The sequence below is a fragment of the Malus sylvestris genome, chromosome 15, assembly GCF_916048215.2.
Source record: "Malus sylvestris chromosome 15, drMalSylv7.2, whole genome shotgun sequence".
NCBI classification, from domain to species: Eukaryota; Viridiplantae; Streptophyta; class Magnoliopsida; order Rosales; family Rosaceae; genus Malus; species Malus sylvestris.
This window is the reverse complement of record NC_062274.1, coordinates 41172816-41193831: the sequence shown is the minus strand read 5'-3', so window position 1 is coordinate 41193831 and position 21016 is coordinate 41172816. Positions and strand designations below refer to the sequence as shown.

Genomic DNA, 21016 nt, shown 5'->3' with positions numbered 1-21016 from the left:
GGAGAAGAGAAGAAAAGGGTGGGAGAAAATTGGTGCAATAGGTGGGAATGGGATTGAATTCACATGCATGGAAAGGGAATGAAGGGGGAAATTAGATAAGGGAATCACTTGGTTGATTGGTTTTTGAGGTGGAGAAACTGCCATGGATTATGGTGATGAATGTGAGGGTTGATTGATTATCTTTCCAGAGCCTATGAAACGTGTGAAGGATAAGAGGACAACGCCTCTTCCCGTTTTGTTCTTTTCTGGTGAAAGAGATGGGTTTGAGACATTAGGCAGGGACACTGGTCCCATAGAAATAAATGGTTTGTTCTATCTGTCATGGTAATGTAATGTGTACATTTAGTTATTTAAATTACTATAAGGTTTCCACTTTCCATGAAGCTTCTGACATTGTTTTCACTTGCAATGCATTCCAAGGGAATGGGACTTTCGTATTTCAGGGTGTATTACCCTCGTTTCTTTCTCATACATGAGGATACATCTCGTGATGTGTGAGAAAAGAACGACTATGATAGGTAAGTCTTTTCGCTTCCAAGTAGGCACTTGTTTTGTTATTTTCGTTGTGTCAAGCAGGCATGGACTGAGCCACAAATATCAGGATGGGTTGAGCTTTTGAATTAGCTCAAGCATTAAAAGTAAGTGAAGAAATGAGTTAGGATTAAATTAAGTCAAATCTACGATTGACTTCTATTCTAAATAAAAAAAAAAAGAAAATTAATGAAAAGGGCTTGAAAACTTTGAGTTTTAATGATAAGGACAAAATAAAGGGTAAAGTGAATAGTACCAGGATTGACTTTTTAGTGTAAAAATGTGGTTTTTCGTTAAAGTGAATAGTACCAGATGCTTTTCGTTAAAGTTCCCTAAAAAAAAAGGGTACCAAATAAGAAAGATAAACTATTTGTTAATTTCAAGATGTGATTGAATGCAATAAAATATAATTGAAAAGACAAGATCGCTTGATTGGTGTATACGTGGAGCTTGAAGAGCTTTAACTTAACAAACTTACTTGCCAATAGTTTAAATTGAATGCATGGATAGTGATAGGTGACATCAAGGCTTCCTTCCTTCCTCTGTTACCTATTTCACATTTATGAATTATTAAGCAAGTGAATTGGGCACAGATATTCGAGGCCGGTGGCCGAAACTACTAATGTGTGATCGACAATTACAATGAATCCTAAATAGGAAACAACAATGAAGTTACCCAAGGCGAGGATGTTATTTCATCTTTTTTTTTTTTTTTTAATTTATTTTTATTTTTTTTAACGTGGGATTCAATGCAATATAATCGTGAATGCATACATTCTTACATAGAATATTTAAACATTCACTGACAAGCGCTCTCCAATGTTTTACATGCCGACACTGATTCTGCTGGAATTTATTAATTACTTTGTTTTATTTAGTTTTATTTATTTATTTTTATTTTTTTTGTCGAAATATTGTTTTATTTCAGTTGGGGTATTTTTTGGATTTATGTCTCTTAAGAGTGTGCTTTAGTTTTGTTTACATAAAAGTGCTTGCATTCGTTTATTTTATATAATTCAGTCACAACGAAGTCTTACTGATTATATCGTCGTCCCGTTAAATTTGTAGTGTCATCTATCATTTCAATTGATAAAGTATTATTCATAATTACATTTTATTCATTCGTTGCATGCTCGAATTTTCAACAGATTCTTGGGCGTAAGTTCAGTAAAAAAATAAAATAAAATGTGACTGTGAACACGGAAAATTCCTGAAACGAAAGAGACAAGAACGACGTGCACAAACAAATATTTGTATTTGATGATTTTGGGTTACAATCTCTCTCTATTTTGATCCTCTGATTCGATCTCCGTAAGGTGTGTATTTGTGGATGTTTCGTTGATCCAAGGGCCGTCGAGGCTTGATATTGGATGAACGTTCTCCAAGGGTCGTGGACTTGATCTTGAAGGTGGATTTGAGCGGATCTTCAAAGGGGCTTTTGGGCTTGATCTTTGAAGAACAGTGACGAACGGATCTCCAAGGGCTTTTGGGCTTGATTTTGAAGAACAGTGATGAACGGATCTTCAAGGGCTTTTGGGCTTGATCTTGAAGAACGGTTGGATGTGTGGATTTGTCGACGTTTGTTGATCCAAAGGGCCGTTGGGGCTTGATCTTGGATGAACTGATGATGAACGATGGTGCTTTCTTCAAGGGTCGCCGGGGCTTGATCTTGAATTGGTGGATGGTTGATCCAAGGGCCGTCGGGGCTTGATCTTGGAAGAACGATGAACGAAGAACGAAGAACACTTTCTTCAAGGGCCGTCGGGGCTTGATCTTGAATTGGTGGATGATTGTTGATCCAAAGGGCAGTCGGGGCTTGATCTTGGAAGAACGATGAACGAAGAACGAAGAAGGCTTTCTTGATTCTTCGGGAACCTGGATGCTTGAGAGCTTCGGAGTTTCAGAGCTTCAGAGCTTCAAGGTGTAATATGAATTGGTTCCCCTCAAATGAATGAAATGGGCTTGTATTTATAGAATTTTCCAAGGCCTAATTTTGAATATAATATCCTAGATGAAATAAGTCGTTTCTGCCAGGTGTTGACACGTGTCCTATTTGATGACTTTTCCAACTCATTTCAATTTTCGTTGAGTCACACGCTACGTGTAAAATTTATGTAATACATGAGCGTTGACACTTTGATTTATCGGTCAACATTTATTTACCGAAATTTCGATGTCTACAGTGACGATGAACAAATGATACTTGAACATTTCCAAATTTGTATAGTCATCACTTGCACTATTTAGTTCGACAGAGGTGGCTTTGGGAGGGGGGCAGCGAAAGGTGCAATCGTACATGGTTCCCAATTGAAAGGCTCCTACAAATTTTTGCCATCTAATATTTATATGTAATAATGCTATAATATATATATTAAAAAAATACTTTTATTAGTACTTTAAAATCTCATTGACACACCCCGACTCGGGATGTCCACTAGGACTCCGAATCGAGCTGTGTTGGCCGACACTTGGAAGGTGACGAAGTCATAAAGTGTATTGATGTGGAAAATGTGAATAAATTTAAACCTAAAAATGCCTAAATACAAGAGTGCGCAGTGAGCGGGTATGAACCCATTTCACACGTGATGACAAAGCATAAGTACTGTACAGTAAAATATGGTGAGAATAATACTATCGATGGTAATCGTTTACCCTAAGATTTGTCGATAATCCTCATCGGTACGAAAACTCTGCTACTAGAATCTAGAAGAGCGAAAAATAAGGGTGAGTGGGCTTGAAAATAAAGTTTTAATAAAAACCTTTTTGAAAACATTATAACACCTCGTCGTAAAACCCGTATAGTTTCCAGAAAATAATAATACTATGTAGGTATGAAAACCAAAGCACAAGACCAGCGAAAACTGAAGTATGCCATGTCATAATATCTCAGCAATAATAAATGTAAGCCAGGTGTGAAACCAATATAAAATAGTATACCAGTCAGAGTCACCTAACATGACTTGTACGACTGGATTTGTAGCTCATCAACACATGTCTGCACATGAGTCGGAGTCACCTAATGTGACTTGTACGACAGGCAGGGTATAAATAAGTACGCTCAAGTGCTACGATCGTGTGAAAGTTGTGCGATAAATCACGGGTCAACTATGAGTCGGAACTGCCTATTATGGTCTGTACAACAAGCTAGCACCAAAACTTGGATCCAAGGTGAGCATGTGGTGCAGGAGGTGAACAATCACGTGAAAGCTGTGCCCTGGCCTCGGGCGAGTGCACTAACACTGGGGTGCAGCATAATAAGCTCTAAATGCATAAATACATAGCAATATGCAATGCGACAAGACCAATCACATGTTAACTCACCTGAAGCTTACCTGAGCCTCTGCAACATTAAATAGTATAATTCACAATTCATACTAATGCAACAATATAGTAATAAGCGTTATAGACATGACATACAAAGCATAAATTCATTTTAAAACGTTTTCTGGAAATCGTAAAGCTTATATATATATATATATATATATAACAACAAATGCCCAATCACCTGAGGTCCGCACTACAACTCCCTAGTACAAATATCGAGGCACCACGAACAATTATCACCTAGAACAAAAATTCAGTTACGTCTCAAAATTCTTATCGATATAACACATAACTTACATAAAACACATCCCCAAGGATGTTCTAAAATGATTTGAGACCCATTGAACAAAAGTCAACCGTCGGTCAAAGATCGACGGTAGGGTCCATAACTTGACGTAACTTGATCCGAAAGATCTGCACCATATATTTTTTATTTGTAACTTCCAAAGATCCACATTATGCTTAAAACTTCATACTAAAGTTTCATTACAATCCAACGGTTGGATCTCCACCAATTGTAAATTCAAGTGGCGGTCAACATTTTATTTTATGAACTTACAAATCCAATTTGGAAAGATCCGTACATCGGATTACTATCCATAAGTTCCTATGATTCTCATATATTATGTACTATAACGTATTAAACTTTAGTGATGATCCAACGGTCGGATCGTCGATTGCTATAATAATCAAGTGGCGGATCCTATCAAAACTATGCTCAAATGATGAGATTTCATCAATCTAACTTCACATATGGAATTGGGGTATCAAACTTAGCTTAGGAAGGTCAGGTGATGCCTAGGCCCTCGCGCTGCCGCCCCGTGCCTACGTAGACGGCGGTTGGTGGCCCCGACTCTCCGGAAAAATTAACTATTGCTAAAAATTCTCAAACTTCAAAGAAATGAAGATCTCACTGAGTAGAGAAAGTTTTATACCTATGGCCAAGTCCAATTTGGCTGGAAAAATCCCAAATTTCACGAAAACCTGTCGGAACCCTAGATTTGGGTGTGCTTTGATTCGACCTCGATTCGAACTCCGATACCTCCAAACTTGTTTGGTCTTTGTTCCTGGGTTCAAGGTGAGTGGTTCGATGGTGGTAATTGTCGACGATGCTTTCACGATGGGCGGATCTCCGTCGTGACACCTTCGGAACCCACAGGGTCAATCTAGGTGGATTTTTGCGTGGAAATGAATGAAGGGAGGTCGGGTAGATGTTTGGTAGTGGTGGTAGGATGTGATTCACCAGAAAAATTGCCTTAATGGCATCGGAAAGCATGGATGCTGCCTGGTCGGGTACGGGTCAAGGGGAACCCAGCAGGTTCCTCTCCTTCTCCCATTCTCTCCTTTCTTTCCTCTCCCATTGGTTACTCTCTTCTTTCTCCTCTTCTGAATGGGCGTCCCGCCCCTATTTTCTCTCCTTTATCTATCATTTCCACAACCCATCTTTTCTTCCTTTTAATCTGGGCCACACACGTGGCTTTCCAGATTTTGCTCCAAAAATCTGGAGCTTTCTTGAAATTAATTAATTTACTAAAATGCCCCCAACTTTAAACGTTAATATCTCCTTCGTTATAACTCCAAATTGCGTTCTGTTTGCGCCCATACGCCAAGAAAACGAATCTTACGTGACACGACAAGGCAATCAACAAAAGTCAACGTCTTTGCCTCAAAGGACATTTTCGTGAATTCACGTATTAAAATTGTAAAAACCTTAATAATTGGGGATGAGTTGTTACACTCATTGTGCACTTCTTATAATTGTAATTTTTTTTCTTTCTACATATAAAAATTGGGAGTACACAATTAGATCTTTGGAGTGCTAATAACAACACCATAAAAAAACAAATTTTGTTTTATTATATAATAATGCTATATATTTAGTGAAACTTAAAGTAAGAGTTTTTGGAGCTATTTTTCTTGTTTGATTGTTTTAGATTTAATTGCTTTTGATTATTTAGTGAATGTTATGTTTGTAACTCTTTTTACTTAGTCTTTAATGACATTTGTAAACTCACAATCAACGAGTCCTAAAGTTTGTTTTAATTTAAGTTATTGCTTTTTAGCATCAATACATTATCCTACTTTTGTTTGGAAAACTGGCCATTTTATATATTTCCCACAGGGCCCCCAAACTCTCAGAGATGGCCAAAAGTCCGAGTTGGATGTAAAGGTTAGCATAAGTCTAAATCGAAGAGATATTTTTGTGGGTATCAAGAGCACAAGTCACGTGATATGTTATTTCACATATATGTTATAATATGTTGAATTTTAAGTTTGTTTGAATTATATTTTTCATAGATGGATGAATGAAAGGACACAACATGATATATAGGGAAGAGAGGAAAGGGAACCGGTTACAAGCAACCATCACCTAAACAACTTTAACAACTAGGTAAACCCTAAAGCTATCAACATCCTTAAATCAAAGGATTTCATCAAACAACTAAAAAACATATCAACAAGTCAACTAATCCTTAATTTGAGGGAGCCATTACGGGGACCATACCCATGACAACTAGGTCCATCAGTCACTCTATAGAGTCCCCATGCATATTTTCCCATGACTCCAATATCTTCCAATAACTTCCAATAATTATACTTCAACAACCCCTTTCAAATTGGATCGAGGGGATTGATCGAGCCAAGCTTGCCTAAAAGACGATGCAATTGAGCAGATTGCAGAGCTTTAGTGAATAGATCAGCCAATTGATCATGACTGCGAGTGAACACGGTGTGAATGACCTGAGATTGAACCTAAGATCGAACAAAATGACAATCCACCTCTATATGCTTCGTTCTTTCATGGAAGACAGGATTAACAGCAATGTGCATGGCTGCCTGATTGTCACACATGAGAGGCATAGAGTTGGAACAATAAAACCCTAAATTAGATAGAAGTCCTTTGAGCCAAATAAGCTCATATGCAATGGCTGCCATTGCACGATACTCAGCTTTTGCAATTGATCGAGCAATGACCTGTTGCTTCTTGCTTTTCCAGGTTACAATATTGCTTCCCACAAATGTGCAATAACTTGTAGTGGACCTTCTATCAATGACATTGCCTGCCCAATCAGCATCAGTATAACCATTTATGCTTGTAGATTGGTTATTTTGCATGAGAATTCCTCTCCCAATGAACCTTTTAATATAACGAAGAATCCGTTTAACAACGTTGAGATGATCAAAGGTGGGAGAATGCATAAACTAACTAACTATCCCCACTGCGTAGGTAATATCAGGACGAGTGATAGTGAGGTAAATTAGCTTAACAACTAGTCTTTGATAATAACTCACATTATGAAGAGCTTCCCCATCCATGGTAAGCTTGAGTTTGCCATCAATTGGAGAGGCTGCAGGTTTGCAATCAAGTAGATTTGTCTTCTTGAGAAGATCAGCTACATATTTTCTTTGATTTAGGAACAATCCTTTGGAAAAAGTAGCCATTTCTATGCCAAGAAAATACTTCAGCCTCCCAAGATCTTTGATGGCAAAGGTCCTATGTAGAGATTGCTTTAAGGCTGTAATCTCAGTTGCATTGTCACCTATGATTATATGATCATCCACATAGATAAGAATCATCAACCTTCCTCTTATGTCAGTTTGAACAAATAGAGAGGAATTTGCATTACTTCTGAGAAAACCAGCCCTTTCCAAAACTGAGCTAAGCTTGGCATACCAAGCTTTTGGAGATTGCTTTAGACCGTAAATAGCCTTGTGAAGCTTGCATACCATACCATTTTTGAGCTTGACCATAACCTGGTGGTGGTTGCATGTACACTTCCTCTTGCAATTCTCTATGGATAAATGCATTTTTTACATCCATTTGATATATTGACCATCCATGATTAACTACCACAGATAAAAGAACTATGACAGTGTTCTTCTTGGCTACTGGAACAAAGGTTTCTTTGTAATCCACTCCAAAGATTTGAGTGAATCCACGTGCAACCAATCTGGCTTTATGCCTTTTGATCGAGCCATCAGCTTTGAATTTCACTTTGAATATCCACTTGCTACCAACAACTTTCTTGCCAGGAAGTAAATGAACAAAACTCCAGGTTTTGTTGTCATTCAAGGCTTGTAATTCCTTTGACATTGCCTTCCTCCACTGAGAAGATTGATTAGCTTCCTGAAAAGTGCTAGGTTCAACATTTTTGGCAACTTCAGTGAGAAGCGCAGTATGAGAATTTGAAAAACAGTTGTAATTCAAAGTCTTAGTGAGGGGATGCCTTGAGGCATAAGTAACATAGTCCACCAACTTGACCGGTGGCTTTCTTGTTCGAATGGGATATCTCCTAGTCTCTTGAGGTGTGGTTGACTGTGAAGGGGTTGAGCTTGCTTGCACTTCACTTACATGCTCACTAATGGATGAAGAGTGTAGTTGGTTCACACTTGGAATCAAGTCAGCTTGAACTTCTTCAATGTTTTGACAATAAAAAAGGTGATCCTTTTCTAAAGTATCGTGATCAGTCACTCTTGGTATGGGAAACAAATCACTCAAGGTCTCACTTTCATCATTATGAGTCCCTTTTCTTTTATAGTAGGGTACCGTTTCATCAAAACGAACATCCCTAGACATAATACACTTCTTCATGATAGGATCAACACATTTGTTTCCTTTCTGAGTTGGTGAGTATCCAACAAAGATACACTTCATTGCTCTAGCTTCCAACTTGTCACGATTAGGTGCTTGCACATGAATAAAGCAGTTGCAACCAAAGGTTTTAAAATGGGCCAAGTTGACTGCCTTATTGTGTAAGGTTTCATGTGGAATTTTGAACCCTAATACTTTACTTGGAAGTCTATTGATTATATAGGTAGCAGTGAGAACAACATGTGACCAATATCTCTTGGGAACATTCATGTGCAACATTAATGCTCGAGTTTTTTCAAGTAGGTATCTATTCTTTCTTTCTGATACCCCATTTTGTTGAGGTGTTCCTACACAACTAGTTTGGTGAATGATCCCTTGTGAACTCAAGTACTAAACCATGTTATTGAATAGAAACTTAGTGCCATTGCCCAACCTAAGTATCTTAATGGTTGAGTTGTGTTGAGTTTGTACAAGGTTATGGAAATCTTTGAATATGTAGAAAACCTCACTTTTTGATTTCATAAGGTATATAAAGGTGGTATGAGTGAAATCATCAACAAATATGACAAAAAATTTATAACCATCCATTGATTCAATTGTAGGTCCCCAAACATCAGTGTGTACCATCTCAAATGGTTTACATGTCTTAAAAGCAGAAGTGCCAAAAGGTAGTCTAACAGACTTTGAAAAATGACATGTTTCACATTTAAGTGATGACTAACAAAACATGGGAAACAGTTTTAACAACACAAGTTCAGATGGGTGAGCAAGTCTTTGGTGCCATAGTTGTTGATGTTCAAAATGCTCGGGTCTGGCTTGAAAGGCTCTAGGCATGACATAATATTTGCACACGTAGTAAAGACCATTAAGAAGGAATCCTTCACTAATCATCTTCTTGGTGATGATATCCTGAAAAATAACCTTGTTTGGTGAGAAAATGGCATGACAATTTAAGGAGTTTGTAATCTTTCCTATTGAAAGTAATTGGAAAGGAAATGAGGGAACATAAAGGGCTAATGACTCATTACTATTTGTGAATATACTAGCTTTTCCCTTACCCAAAACTGACACATTTTTTCCATTTGCAACTGACACTAGTGAAGGTTTTTTGAATGCTTGAAAAACATGTAAATTTGAAAGTTTGTTTGTTATGTGGTCAGTAGCACCAGAGTCAACAATCTAACAATCATGTTCAGTGCTTGTTTGTAAAGCAGTGGAGAAAACTTTGAGTATACCTGAGGCTTTTTCATGCGTTGTAGATATGCTATTTGCAAGGAATCCTGCAAACTGCCTTAGCATGGCAGTGTGTCCTCCATCCTCAGTTTGAGAGGTTGATGCAGCATTCTTATGCCCCTTGATTTGCAGGTACGCAACAAACTCGTTTATAAGAGTCATAGGATTTGTAGTGAAGTCCATGGATCCAAGAGAGACCTCAAAGGTGAAGTTTGCTGCCTGTTGACTCTTAAAGTGGCTTGATGGAATTATCTTCCCTTCATTGGTGAATTTTGGCTTCAACTCGGGATTAAGGATTTAGCATTTTTCTTTCATATGACCAACACCATCACAGTAGGTACACTTGAGATAAGTATTCTTACCCTTATATATTTTTTGGTTTACAGATAGGCTCGAGCTTCAGTTGACCTTAAACTTGTCTCACCATTCATAGCTTTCTTTCTAGCTTCTTCACGTTGGACAGTAGCACACACACTTTTAAAGCTTGGCAGTTCTTGGCTCATAAGTATGTGGTTTCTAAGATCCTTATACTCAGAACTTAAGCTTCTCAGAAGTTCGTATATCTTGTCTTTCTCACCTCTTTTTGGTAGGATACTTGCATCTGTGATGTGTGGAAGATATGCATCCATTTCATTCCACATAGTTTTCAGGCTGCCAAGATGTTGCACAAAGGACTTCCCTTCTTGTTGAATGTAACATCCCACATCGCCCAGGGGAGCGATCCTTAAATGTATATTCGTATCCCTACCTAGCACAAGGCCTTTTGGGAGCTCACTGGCTTCGGGTTCCGTAGGAACTCCGAAGTTAAGCGAGAAGGAGGCCAGAGCACTCCTAGGATGGGTGACCCACTGGGAAGTTGCTCGTGAGTTCCCATAAACAAAACCGTGAGGGAATGGTAAGAACGGACAATATCGTGCTACAGTGATGGAACGGGCCCGGGAAGTGATCCGCCCTGGGTCGAGATGTGACATTGAACACTTGCAATGTCTTTCTTTAGTTGAAACACTCTTGCATAGTTGTTTTGGTTTCCATACATGTCCTTCACTGAGTTCCACAAATCTCGTGAGGATTCCGAGTAACTGAATATTTCTGCAACATGCTTCTCCATAGTATTGAGAAATAAAGACATAACGAGCTGATATTTGCATAGCCAAACCTCATAAGTTGGTGAGTTGATTTCAAGAGCTTCGATGATTCCATTTATAAAATCAAGCTTTTCTTTTCCTCCTAGGGCAAGTGAAACTGCATGAGACCACGGTAGGTAGTTGTACTCATTCAGCAAGGCTGAACACAAATGATGATTTGTGTTAATCTCAATGTCTGAGAAATTTGAAGGAGAGGTATGCGAGTTGTCACCCTCAATATTTACTGAATCTTCCTCAGCCATGGCTTAAGGTTGAAGGAAGGATGCAACAGAAAGAATAATGGCTAGAGGCAGGTTACAAAACCTGCTCTAATACCATGTTGAATTTTAAGTTTGTTTGAATTATATTTTTCATAGATGGATGAATGAAAGGACACGGCAGGATATATAGGGAAGAGAGGAAAGGGAACCGATTACAAGCAACCATTCCCTAAACCCTAAAGCTATCAACATCCTTAAATCAAGAGATTTCATCAAACAACTAAAAAACATATCAACAAGTCAACTAATCCTTAATTTGAGGGAGCCATTACTGTGACCATACCCATGACAAGTAGGTCCATCAGTCACTCCATAGAGTTCCCATGCATATCTTCCCATCACTCCAATATCTTCCAATAATTATACTTCAACATAATAAGAGTGAACGACATTGAGTAATTTCATTTTCTATGGTATATTTAAAATAAATAACTTCACATATTATAGTTTGAGCGAAATAGTAATGTCACATAATCATGTTTCAAGTACACCACAAAATTTGCATGGATATGGGGGTCCTTGATAATTCAATCTTAGAATACAAATTACAATATGCACAAAGTTTTCTTCGGTCGGTGCCAGCCATCTAATAAGTTTTTTTTCTTCTCATTTACATGTTCTTTTAATTAATGAAATAAATTACATAACGTTTTCTTCTGTGCTTGGTATCCAAAAACTTCATAAAATGCGAAAATAACAAAATATGCATATCAAGAAAAGCAAAATTTTCTTGTAGACGCATGATTTCTTGTGAAGATGCATGATTTCTTGACAAAGATAAAGGAAGAATAGAATACCAAAATTCCAATTCAAGTTCTGTCCTTTAACATCACCACCGATCTTCATCAAAAGAATAATGAGCAGATAATAGATTCTATTTTTGTTTATTTTTTAAGCTGGGCCTATAAAATTTGTGGAGACTAAGCTAAGTCTGTTGGGTCAACATTACACATAAACAAGACTCTATTTTAAGCTTTTACTGACGTGCATAAGATGTTTTGATGGACAAAGAAAGAGCATACACTATTTGACGCAATCAAGAAATTTATGTAAGGATGGGTTCATGGAGTATTGAAGACATTTCAATATGGATCATCAGCTAGCATGCTTAATTTGAAAGCAGAAGATTGGCTGATGGGGTATTTTCCCGTTATTATTTTGAGTACGAAATCTACATTAATAAATAATAAGGGGAGGGGATCTTAAACTATTTATTTCTCGCCAATATCTCAAACTATTTTGATTGAGGAGAAAAAACACTACAAACTTGTTTTTTTATTTGTTTCTTTTATGAATCTCAAATTATGTCATTAAATCAGTACTATAATAATTTTTTTTATTCAAGATAAAAGAATATATATTTTTTATACGAACCTCACTTGTCCACTCCACCCTAAATCAAGTTGCATGAAGAAACGGAAAAAAAAAATATGAAGAAAAAATTACTATTGTAATAAGTGAAGGTAAAATATTAAAGACAGGAGAAAACGTTGCTATTAGTTGTGTGTATTCTATATAGGGTTAATTACACGTACACCCCCTGAGATTTTTTGTGTTTTCACAAAACTGCCTCAGTTTTTCAACATATCACAGACACCCCCAAACGTTTTAAAATCATTTCACAAGCCTTCCTCCGTGACAAAAAAAAAAAACCCTAACAGTCATGATATAAGTTTTGAAAATACAAAAATACCCTTATGGAGTTAAAAATAGTGTTTGGCTACAAGTTTTGGTTAGATGATGACCATCATAAAAAAAAAAAAAAAAAAAAAAAAAAAAAAAAAACCCTGATGATAGTGTTGTCGTTGAAACCATCGCAGATAATCGCAAAAAAATTGAAGCTAATGTCAAACAACCTATTGAAGCTTGGGAGATTACATCAGGACATTGAAATCCCTATTTACAAGGCTATTTGAACATCAAAGTTACAACAGAATGATTAAACTTTGAATTACACGTAAAGAAATATTTGAAAGAGTCTTAAGCTAAACTAACTCTTGTTGGATAACACTTCGACTTGATCACAAACTCTTGAAGACGCGCGCAGACTATGACTTGGTCTAACATCCCCCCACAAGCTAACGGGCGGAGAGACAACTGTAAGCTTGGAGACTAGGAGTTTGAATTGCGTAGAAGACAGTTCTTCAGTGAACAAGTCAGCAATCTGATCTTGAGAACAAATATAATTCACCACTAACTGGCCACGAACCACCTTCTCACAAACATAATGATAATCGACTTCCAAATGCTTCGTTCTTGAATGAAACACAGGGTTTGAAGCTAGGGCAATGGACGATATATTGTCGCACCAAATTGTTGGACATATAAGATGTAAATGTAAGTTGCGAAAAAGAGACCTTAGCCATGATAGTTCTGCAGCTATGTAAGCCAGTTGCCAGTACTCAGCTTCTGAACTCGAGCGAGACACCGTTTTTTGTTTCTTAGAGCTCCAGGACACAAGGTTAGAGCCTAAGTAAATGCAGAAACCACCAGTGGAATGCCAAGTGTCAGGATTCCCAGTATAATCAGCATTCAAAAATGCCATGAGATGTGTAGTACCAGGTTTGTACAGAAGGCCATGGTTGTACATGGCCTTAACATAAACGAAGTATCCTTTTGAAGGTTGTCCAATGTGTATTCTTTGGAGAGTGCATGAACTAACATACCTGGTTCACAGCGGAAGAAAGATCGGGTCTCGTGATGGTAAGACACTTAAGTGCTCCAACAACACTTCGATACAAGTCGGGACTGTCATATGGCTCACCATCATAAGCACTTAATTTATGGCCACAAGGAACACGAGTTGAAATTGGTTTGGCATCCAAGAATTTGGTATGCTGCAACAAATCCAATGCATACTTAGCTTGACTCAAATGCATCTGATCATCCACATATTTTACCTCAACTCCTAGAAAATAATTAAGTGGACCCAAATCCTTCATGGAAAACAAAGTTCCCAGCTTTTTGATTAAGTGAGCCATTTGTTGTGAACTATTTCCTGTCAACAAAATATCGTCCACATATGTCTAAAGTATCAAGTAAATACCTTTGTGATTGTAAACAAATAAACTGTAATCACAAGTGGATGCTTGAAACCCTAATTGGAGCAAAAATTCTGAAAATCGATGAAACCAAGCGCGAGGAGCTTGTTTCAAGCCATATATACTCCTTTGCAATTTGCATATATAATTAGCGTAGTGCTTATCAATAAAACTTGCAAGTTGTCGCATATACACTTCCTCATTCAAAAATCCATGCAAGAACGCATTTTGTACATCCAATTATTTGATGTGCCACTTTTTGGAAACTGCAAGACTGAGAACAAGCCTTATGGTGCTGTGCTTCACCACAAGGCTGAATGTTTATGTATAATCAATACCAGGCTTCAGATGAAACCCATTTGCAACGAATCTTGCCTTATGCCTTTCAACCGAGCCATCTGCACGTTTTTTAATCTTGAATACCCATTTGTTAGGCAGCAAGTTCATTTGTGGATGATATGGAACAAGTTTCCAGGTACCACATTGCTGGAATCCGTTGAACTCTTGAACCATAGCATTCCTCCATTCCTGTTGCTTAATGGCCTGACTAAAACAGGTTGGTTCAACTTAAGAATGATTAGTGTTAACATGCAAAGCATATTTAGGATTACGTTTTTAAATGCTAGATTATAAGCGAGTAGTCATTCTTTGTGGTTGCACTGGATGTTGATTTGAGGAAGTAGCACCGTGATTATCAACTGACACAGATTGGTGCATATCAAGAGACTGTACTGCCTCTTGCTCATTTGAATATGGGTTGGTAGGCCTAGAGTTTTGTAAAGGCATTATGGCTGGCGTGTCTAAGGGATCGGGTAAGGTAGTGGCTGCGAGTAGGTGATTTGAATTAGGATTAGGATTAGGATTAGGAATATTGGATGTGATCGTATTTGGTTGAGTTAGGGACTCTAAAGGCTGAGTAAGAGGTAATGAATTGGCCTGTGTTGATGGAGATAAAATTGGAAAAGTAAACAATAAGTCAGGGGAAGTAATACTACCTGTGTGTCCAACACTCTCTAGGGAAGATGTGAGTTCCTTAAATGGAAAAGTGTCCTCATCGAATAGGACATGGCAAGAAAAATATATTCGTCTCGTGGACAAGTCCAAGCATTTGTACCCTTGATGATTAAGTGAGTAACCTAAAAACACACATGGTTTTGACTTTTGTTGGAGTTTATTTTGTGCATAAGGCACTAAACAAGGATAACATTGACAGCTAAACACTTTAATAGTTTCATATTTTGGAACTTTGTCAAACAATTTTTCATACGGTGACTTATGGGACAAAGCACGACTTGTCAACCTATTGATTAAATAAGTAGCTGTTAAACAAGCATCCACCCAGTATTTATTTGGAATATGTGCATGAGAAAGCATGACAATACTAGTCTCAACAATGTTACGATGTTTTCTTTCCGCAATACCATTTTGTTTAGGGTGTTTTGGACACGAAAATCTTTGTGAAATGCCTTGAGTTGCAAGATAAATTTGAAAGACATGACTTTTATACTCACCTCCTTCATCACATTGAAGAGTCTTGATTGAACTGTTAAACATGTTTTCGACCTGTGCTTTAAACTTCACAAATATTTCAAATACTTCAAATTTATTTTTCATTGGAAAAATCCAAGAATATCTAGAATAATCATCCACAAACAACACATAATAACGAAAACCTTCAACTATATTAACTGGAGAACACCAAACATCGGAATGCAAAAGTTGTAAAGGAAATTGAGAAACAAACTCCAAAATATTGAAAGGTAATTTAGTACTATTTCCTAAGGGACATGACTGACAAAACGTTACATTGGAAGCACCAAAAATTGGTACTTTCTTATTTGAAATTAATAACTTGACAATAGACAAGGCAGGATGACCAAGGCGTGAATGCCATTTCTGAGTCGAGACTCGAATGCCTACACACACTGAAATAGGGTAATTAAACTATCCACCACCACCTAACAATGGGTATAAGCCATTCTCACATCTCTCGTGGAAAAGCGTTTTCCAGGTCTTGAGGTCCTTCACAAGGAAAAAATAAGGGAAAATAAGTATGTGGTAGTGATTGTTTAGGGTAAATCTATGGGCATAAATAATATGTGGAGGCAGTGTGACATATTAGGATATCTTTTAATTCAAATGAGCAAGATTTAGTTTGTAATTTATTTGAACCAAGATGAGAAATAGAAATTCCAAAATCATGTGCGTTGGAAATATTTGTGGAGGCAGTCGGACATCTTAGGATTAACCAAATTCTAAATGTCAGGAGTGACATGTGCGTTGGCACCAGTATCGAGCAACCACTGCCCATTGTTTTGTCTGTTAAGAGTGATTGGAGATGTGGCCATGGCAGTAAGTCTCTTGGCTGGGATTCTACCTTCATACGCAGCATTCATTCTATGGTAGCAATCTAGAGTAGGATGCCCTTGTTTTCCACAAATTTGGCATGTAATCCTTTCTCCTACACTATTGAACTTTTCACCATTGCAGGCAAAACTAGGTCTCACATTGTTGTTGTTATTATTGTTGCAGGGATTTAAAACTCGTTGGTTTCCAGCAGCACCACCATGACCAGACGGAAACATTCCTCGTCCATTTCCACGAAGTCGTCCACCACGACCTCTTGTAGTTACAAACGCATTAACAGGAGCAGCCTCCATGAGTGGAGCAGTTTGCTCAGTCATTCTCCTATCTGTTGTCAGTAAGAGCACCTCAAACGTAGAGTACATGATTGGAGTATCATGTGCCTGAGCAACGTTCACTGTCACCTCATAAGTAGGCCCAAGATTGTTCAAGATAATCTGGACAAGTTCATCATCATCCACAAGTTTGCCAACTAGGGTAAGGTTATCAGAAATATCATTCATCTTATCAAGATAATCAGCAATCGACAAATCACCTTTTTTTGTTTGCATAAATTCATTCTGCAGAAACAAGATGCGATTCTAGGACATAGAGGCATAAGTTGCTCGAGAGCCTCCCAGGTACGCACGAGAGGTCCTGTTGCTGGCCACGACCAAGAGCACAGATAGCGTGAGAGAGCCATTAATCCAGCTTAGTATCATTTGATCGTGTTGCACCCATGTTGTGTACGCAGGATTGGTAGTTACACTTCCAGAAAGTTGTTTGGGAGGGCAAACAATGGTCTCATCGATGTATTCATCAGGTCCTGACTCTTGAGAATATGTAAAATCTGAGGCATAAAGGATAGTTGGTCCAATCCAACTTAATGTTCACAACTGTAGTTAAGGAAGAAAAGGGGTTCATGGTGGAATTTGTGGGGTTGGGGTTGCAGCACCATTGCTAGAATCAGCCATGGAAAAAAGAGAGGATATGTGTCGTTAGATTGCTAGGGCTTATATACCATGTAAAACTTAAGTACACTCAAGGTTTCACTTCAATTGCATTACCCTTTCAATGATGGGCTGCATGTATTTATATTAAACCACATGCAAATTAGCTTGGGAGATTTATTCCTTTAGGATTCCAACAATGAATGGGATACTGCTTATTCATTCATTGTTGAAACAACTATAAATATGGGTACGTGGACTTTTCTTTCTCATCACAAATATTTGCGTAAGCATTCGTTGGGAGCAAAGAGCAAGCAATTTGTGAATTTTCTGGTAAGCATAAAAAAAATTCCAACTCCGCATTGATTTTGAAAAACAAGAAATTACCGAAAAAATGGCACTGCTGTTGTTTGTGTGTGCTGTGATATTGGCAGCTCAAGCTGATGTTTTCCAATTCTTTTGTAAGGCTCACCTTTTCAACGATCTGCACCGTCTATATTTTAGTACATTATTAGTAGATTATCCTTAAAAAAACATTAGCCAAATCCAACACCAATGCATTTAGAGCTAGGAATCCAAAACATATGGTGAAATAAAAAATATTTGATGAAATCAGTAATACTTAGAGATGATTGTTACTCAGCTTGGGACAAAATAAGTTTAAAAGATGATGGAATAAGAAAGTATGGGCTTAAAATAAAGTGTTGTTGTCCTCTTCATTATGGTTCAGCCACTTTTTATTTTCGCTTGTTAAAAAAACATAAAGATCAATTATTTTCTTAATCATTCGGACGTGCATACCATTGTCAACAAATGGGGAGCCAACAAGCAGCATCCTCAATGGCTAGAAAAATGTTATGGTAGCTTTTGGCCGAGAGTTGTGGCCAAGAATTTTGTTTCTTAATGGAGGGACCTGTGCAAATTAATGGCATGCTGACTTACAAAAAAAGGAAGATACTATGAAGCCTTTATGATTTTGTGGGATTTGTCTCTCCATGGCCATGAACTTTTATTGACCCTAAAAGCTACTTAGCCTACATGGTGTGCAAGCCAAATAGCTAATAAGCTAACTACGTCATTTAGTTGTGTAACGACCCAAAATATTTTTTGGAAGCCAAACTCGGGTAGGCCAAACCAAAGCCATGGTTAATCACAATTCTATTAACCACAATAAATTTCTTTACTTGACAATTATTCATAAAATTCTTTTTGGTTACTTTATGGCTGCATCTAACCTCCATCTTACACTGCCTACGTACTCTCAAACAGCATCAAGCCATTCATAGTTCACCATCATAATTAAACCAAAATGAATTTTTTGAATAATTGTCAAGTATGGAAATTTATTGTGGTTAATAGAAGATTAACCATGGCCTTGTTTTGGCCTACCACAGAGTTTGGCTTCTGAAAAATATTTTGGGTCGTTACAAAGTGATATAAGAGCAAACGATCTATTCTACAATTTGCCATATTCTTGAGTTCTTGTTGGTGATGCCCGTGAATGATTCGGCCAAATATTTGGCAACTATGTGATATAGAGTCAGAGTGCAACTCTTGCAACAGAAAGTCCCTTTGATTTGGTTAATCACAAGCTAGTCACCAAAGACAAGAACTCATATGGCCTTTAACTCATGGAGGAGACCAAAGCCGATTACCAAAGCTTCATACTCAACTTGATTTTGGTACACTCAAAATCCAATTTGAAATTGAACAACCAACGGTGGTGGTCGGGCAATTGCAAAACAATGTCTACACTGACCCATGTTGAAGTACTGGACCTGACGAAATACATGGTCAAAAAATTATCTCACGTCTATACCATGTCAATTTCCATATCGTTGCCCCCAAAATCATAAAGAGAAGGGTGTTGCGCAAGGAAATCGGTCAGAACCTGTCCTTTAATGGCTTTTTGAGGTACATATTGCAATTTAAATTCTGACAAAGCCATTGTCCACTTCCTAATTCAACCTTTAACGATTGGCCGGGTAAGCATGTAACAGATGACATCTTTGTAAGCAATTACTTGAGGTACTGAAGGAAGCATGTAATGCCGAAGTTTGAAGCGGCAAAGAATAGAACAAGGAAAAGTTTCTCAACGGCCGAATAATTTATTTTGGCCAAGCTTAGGTTCTGACTTAGGTAGAAAGTAGTCTGCTCGCGGTTGCTGTCATTGTCCTATAGTAGGAGACAACCAACAGATTCCTCCGTGGCCGAAATATAAAGTTTGAAGGGTTTCCCTCTCTGCGAAGGTATAAGCACTGGAGGACTAGTGAGGGACACCTTAATCTATATGAAGGCTTCTGGATGCTCTTCTCGCCATTCAAAACGGTTGGTATCATTCATCTTGAGTAGCATAGAAAAAGCCTTCATCTTGCTGTCGAATTAGAAATAAATCGACATAGGAAGTTGATTTTCCTAAGTAAGGATTGTAATTGCTTCTTTGTCATTGGGGTGGAGCGTCTATAATTGCATGAGCTTTATTTTTGTCGTCCTCTATTCCTAGGGGATGAACAAAAAAACCCAAAAAATTACCAGTTGAGACACCGAATGCGCATTTGGTGGGATTCATCTTTAGCTTATGTTGGCGCATGCAAAGAAAAATGCGTCGAAGATCCTTTAAATGTGGCTGCAGGCGTTTGGATTTGACTACGACGTCGTCAATGTACACTTTAACTGTAGTATCGATTAAATCGTGTAAAATAGTGTTCATGGCACGTTGATATGTGGTGCTGGTATTTTTAAGGTTGAAAGGCATTACGACTTACTCGTACATTCCTAATGCCCCCGGGCACCGAAAAGCCATCTTGTGGACGTAGGCTTTGGTAATAAGAATCTGGTTATAGCCGGCGTGGCCATCCATGAAAGATAATATCTTGTGGTTTGCCACTGCGTCGATCAGCAAATTTGAGATTGGCATGGTGTATTCGTCTTTAGGAGTTGCCAATTTCAAATTAAAAAAATCAATGTGAATTCACAAGGTGCCACTTTTTCTTTAAAACTGGCACAATGTTTACCAACCATTCAACATACTGAGCAGTCCGAATAAAGCTAGCTTTCAAGAGACAAACTATTTCGTCTTTGATGCCAAGCTGGACTTCGATCGAGAAACCGCGTAGAGGTTGGCGGAATGGTTTGCAACTAGGTTTAATTCATAGTTCATGCTCAACTAAAGACCTATCGAGGCTGGGCATCTCATGATAACTCCAAGCAAAAAAATCATTAAATTTCCCAAGTAATTTACAAAGCGCAACTTTCATGGGCCGAGGTAATAAAATGCTAATGAAAAAAGGCTGAGGATTATCTGCTATTCCTACATTTATTTCTTCTAAAGGATCATGCACCTCAGGTTGATCATTTTCAAGTTCAGTCGATGCAACTTGGACTTTGTCAAGTGAAATGACTACTCCGTTATCCCCATAAGCGAGAAACTTAACTAAGTTAATGCCAAAATTAGGTTTTTTGGGAATAGTGTACAATGGGCCAACAAACGTTCCATAGTGGAAGAAATTGCGACCCTTTGCAAATCTTACTTGTTTGTGTCATTCATCAGAGTAATCAACAAAATTAGCCAATCCAAGTCTCACCGAATCATGTT

The 21016-nt window shown here is 37.8% G+C and overlaps 1 protein-coding gene across 1 annotated transcript; it reads right to left on the bottom strand.

Annotated features, from left to right (window-relative positions):
• Positions 1-13077: 13077 nt before the first annotated feature.
• LOC126602976 (uncharacterized mitochondrial protein AtMg00810-like) lies at positions 13078-14641 on the bottom strand. Its single transcript, XM_050269765.1, has 3 exons — positions 14467-14641; positions 13754-14085; positions 13078-13680 (listed from the first exon to the last, which is right to left on the bottom strand). The coding sequence occupies exons 1-3, from the start codon at positions 14639-14641 to the stop codon at positions 13078-13080; spliced, it is 1110 nt and encodes a 369-aa protein (XP_050125722.1).
• Positions 14642-21016: the final 6375 nt, after the last annotated feature.

Excerpts from the sequence above, each read along its gene's own strand:
- LOC126602976 (XM_050269765.1), bottom strand. The coding sequence starts at position 14,641 with ATGGTTCAAGAGTTCAACGGATTCCAGCAATGTGGTACCTGGAAACTT. Across the intron at positions 14,086-14,466 it reads TGGGTTTCATCTGAAGCCTG|GAAATAGTTCACAACAAATG; the intron begins GTATTGATTATA and ends TTTTGTTGACAG. Across the intron at positions 13,681-13,753 it reads TTTCTTCCGCTGTGAACCAG|GCCATGTACAACCATGGCCT; the intron begins GTATGTTAGTTC and ends GTTTATGTTAAG.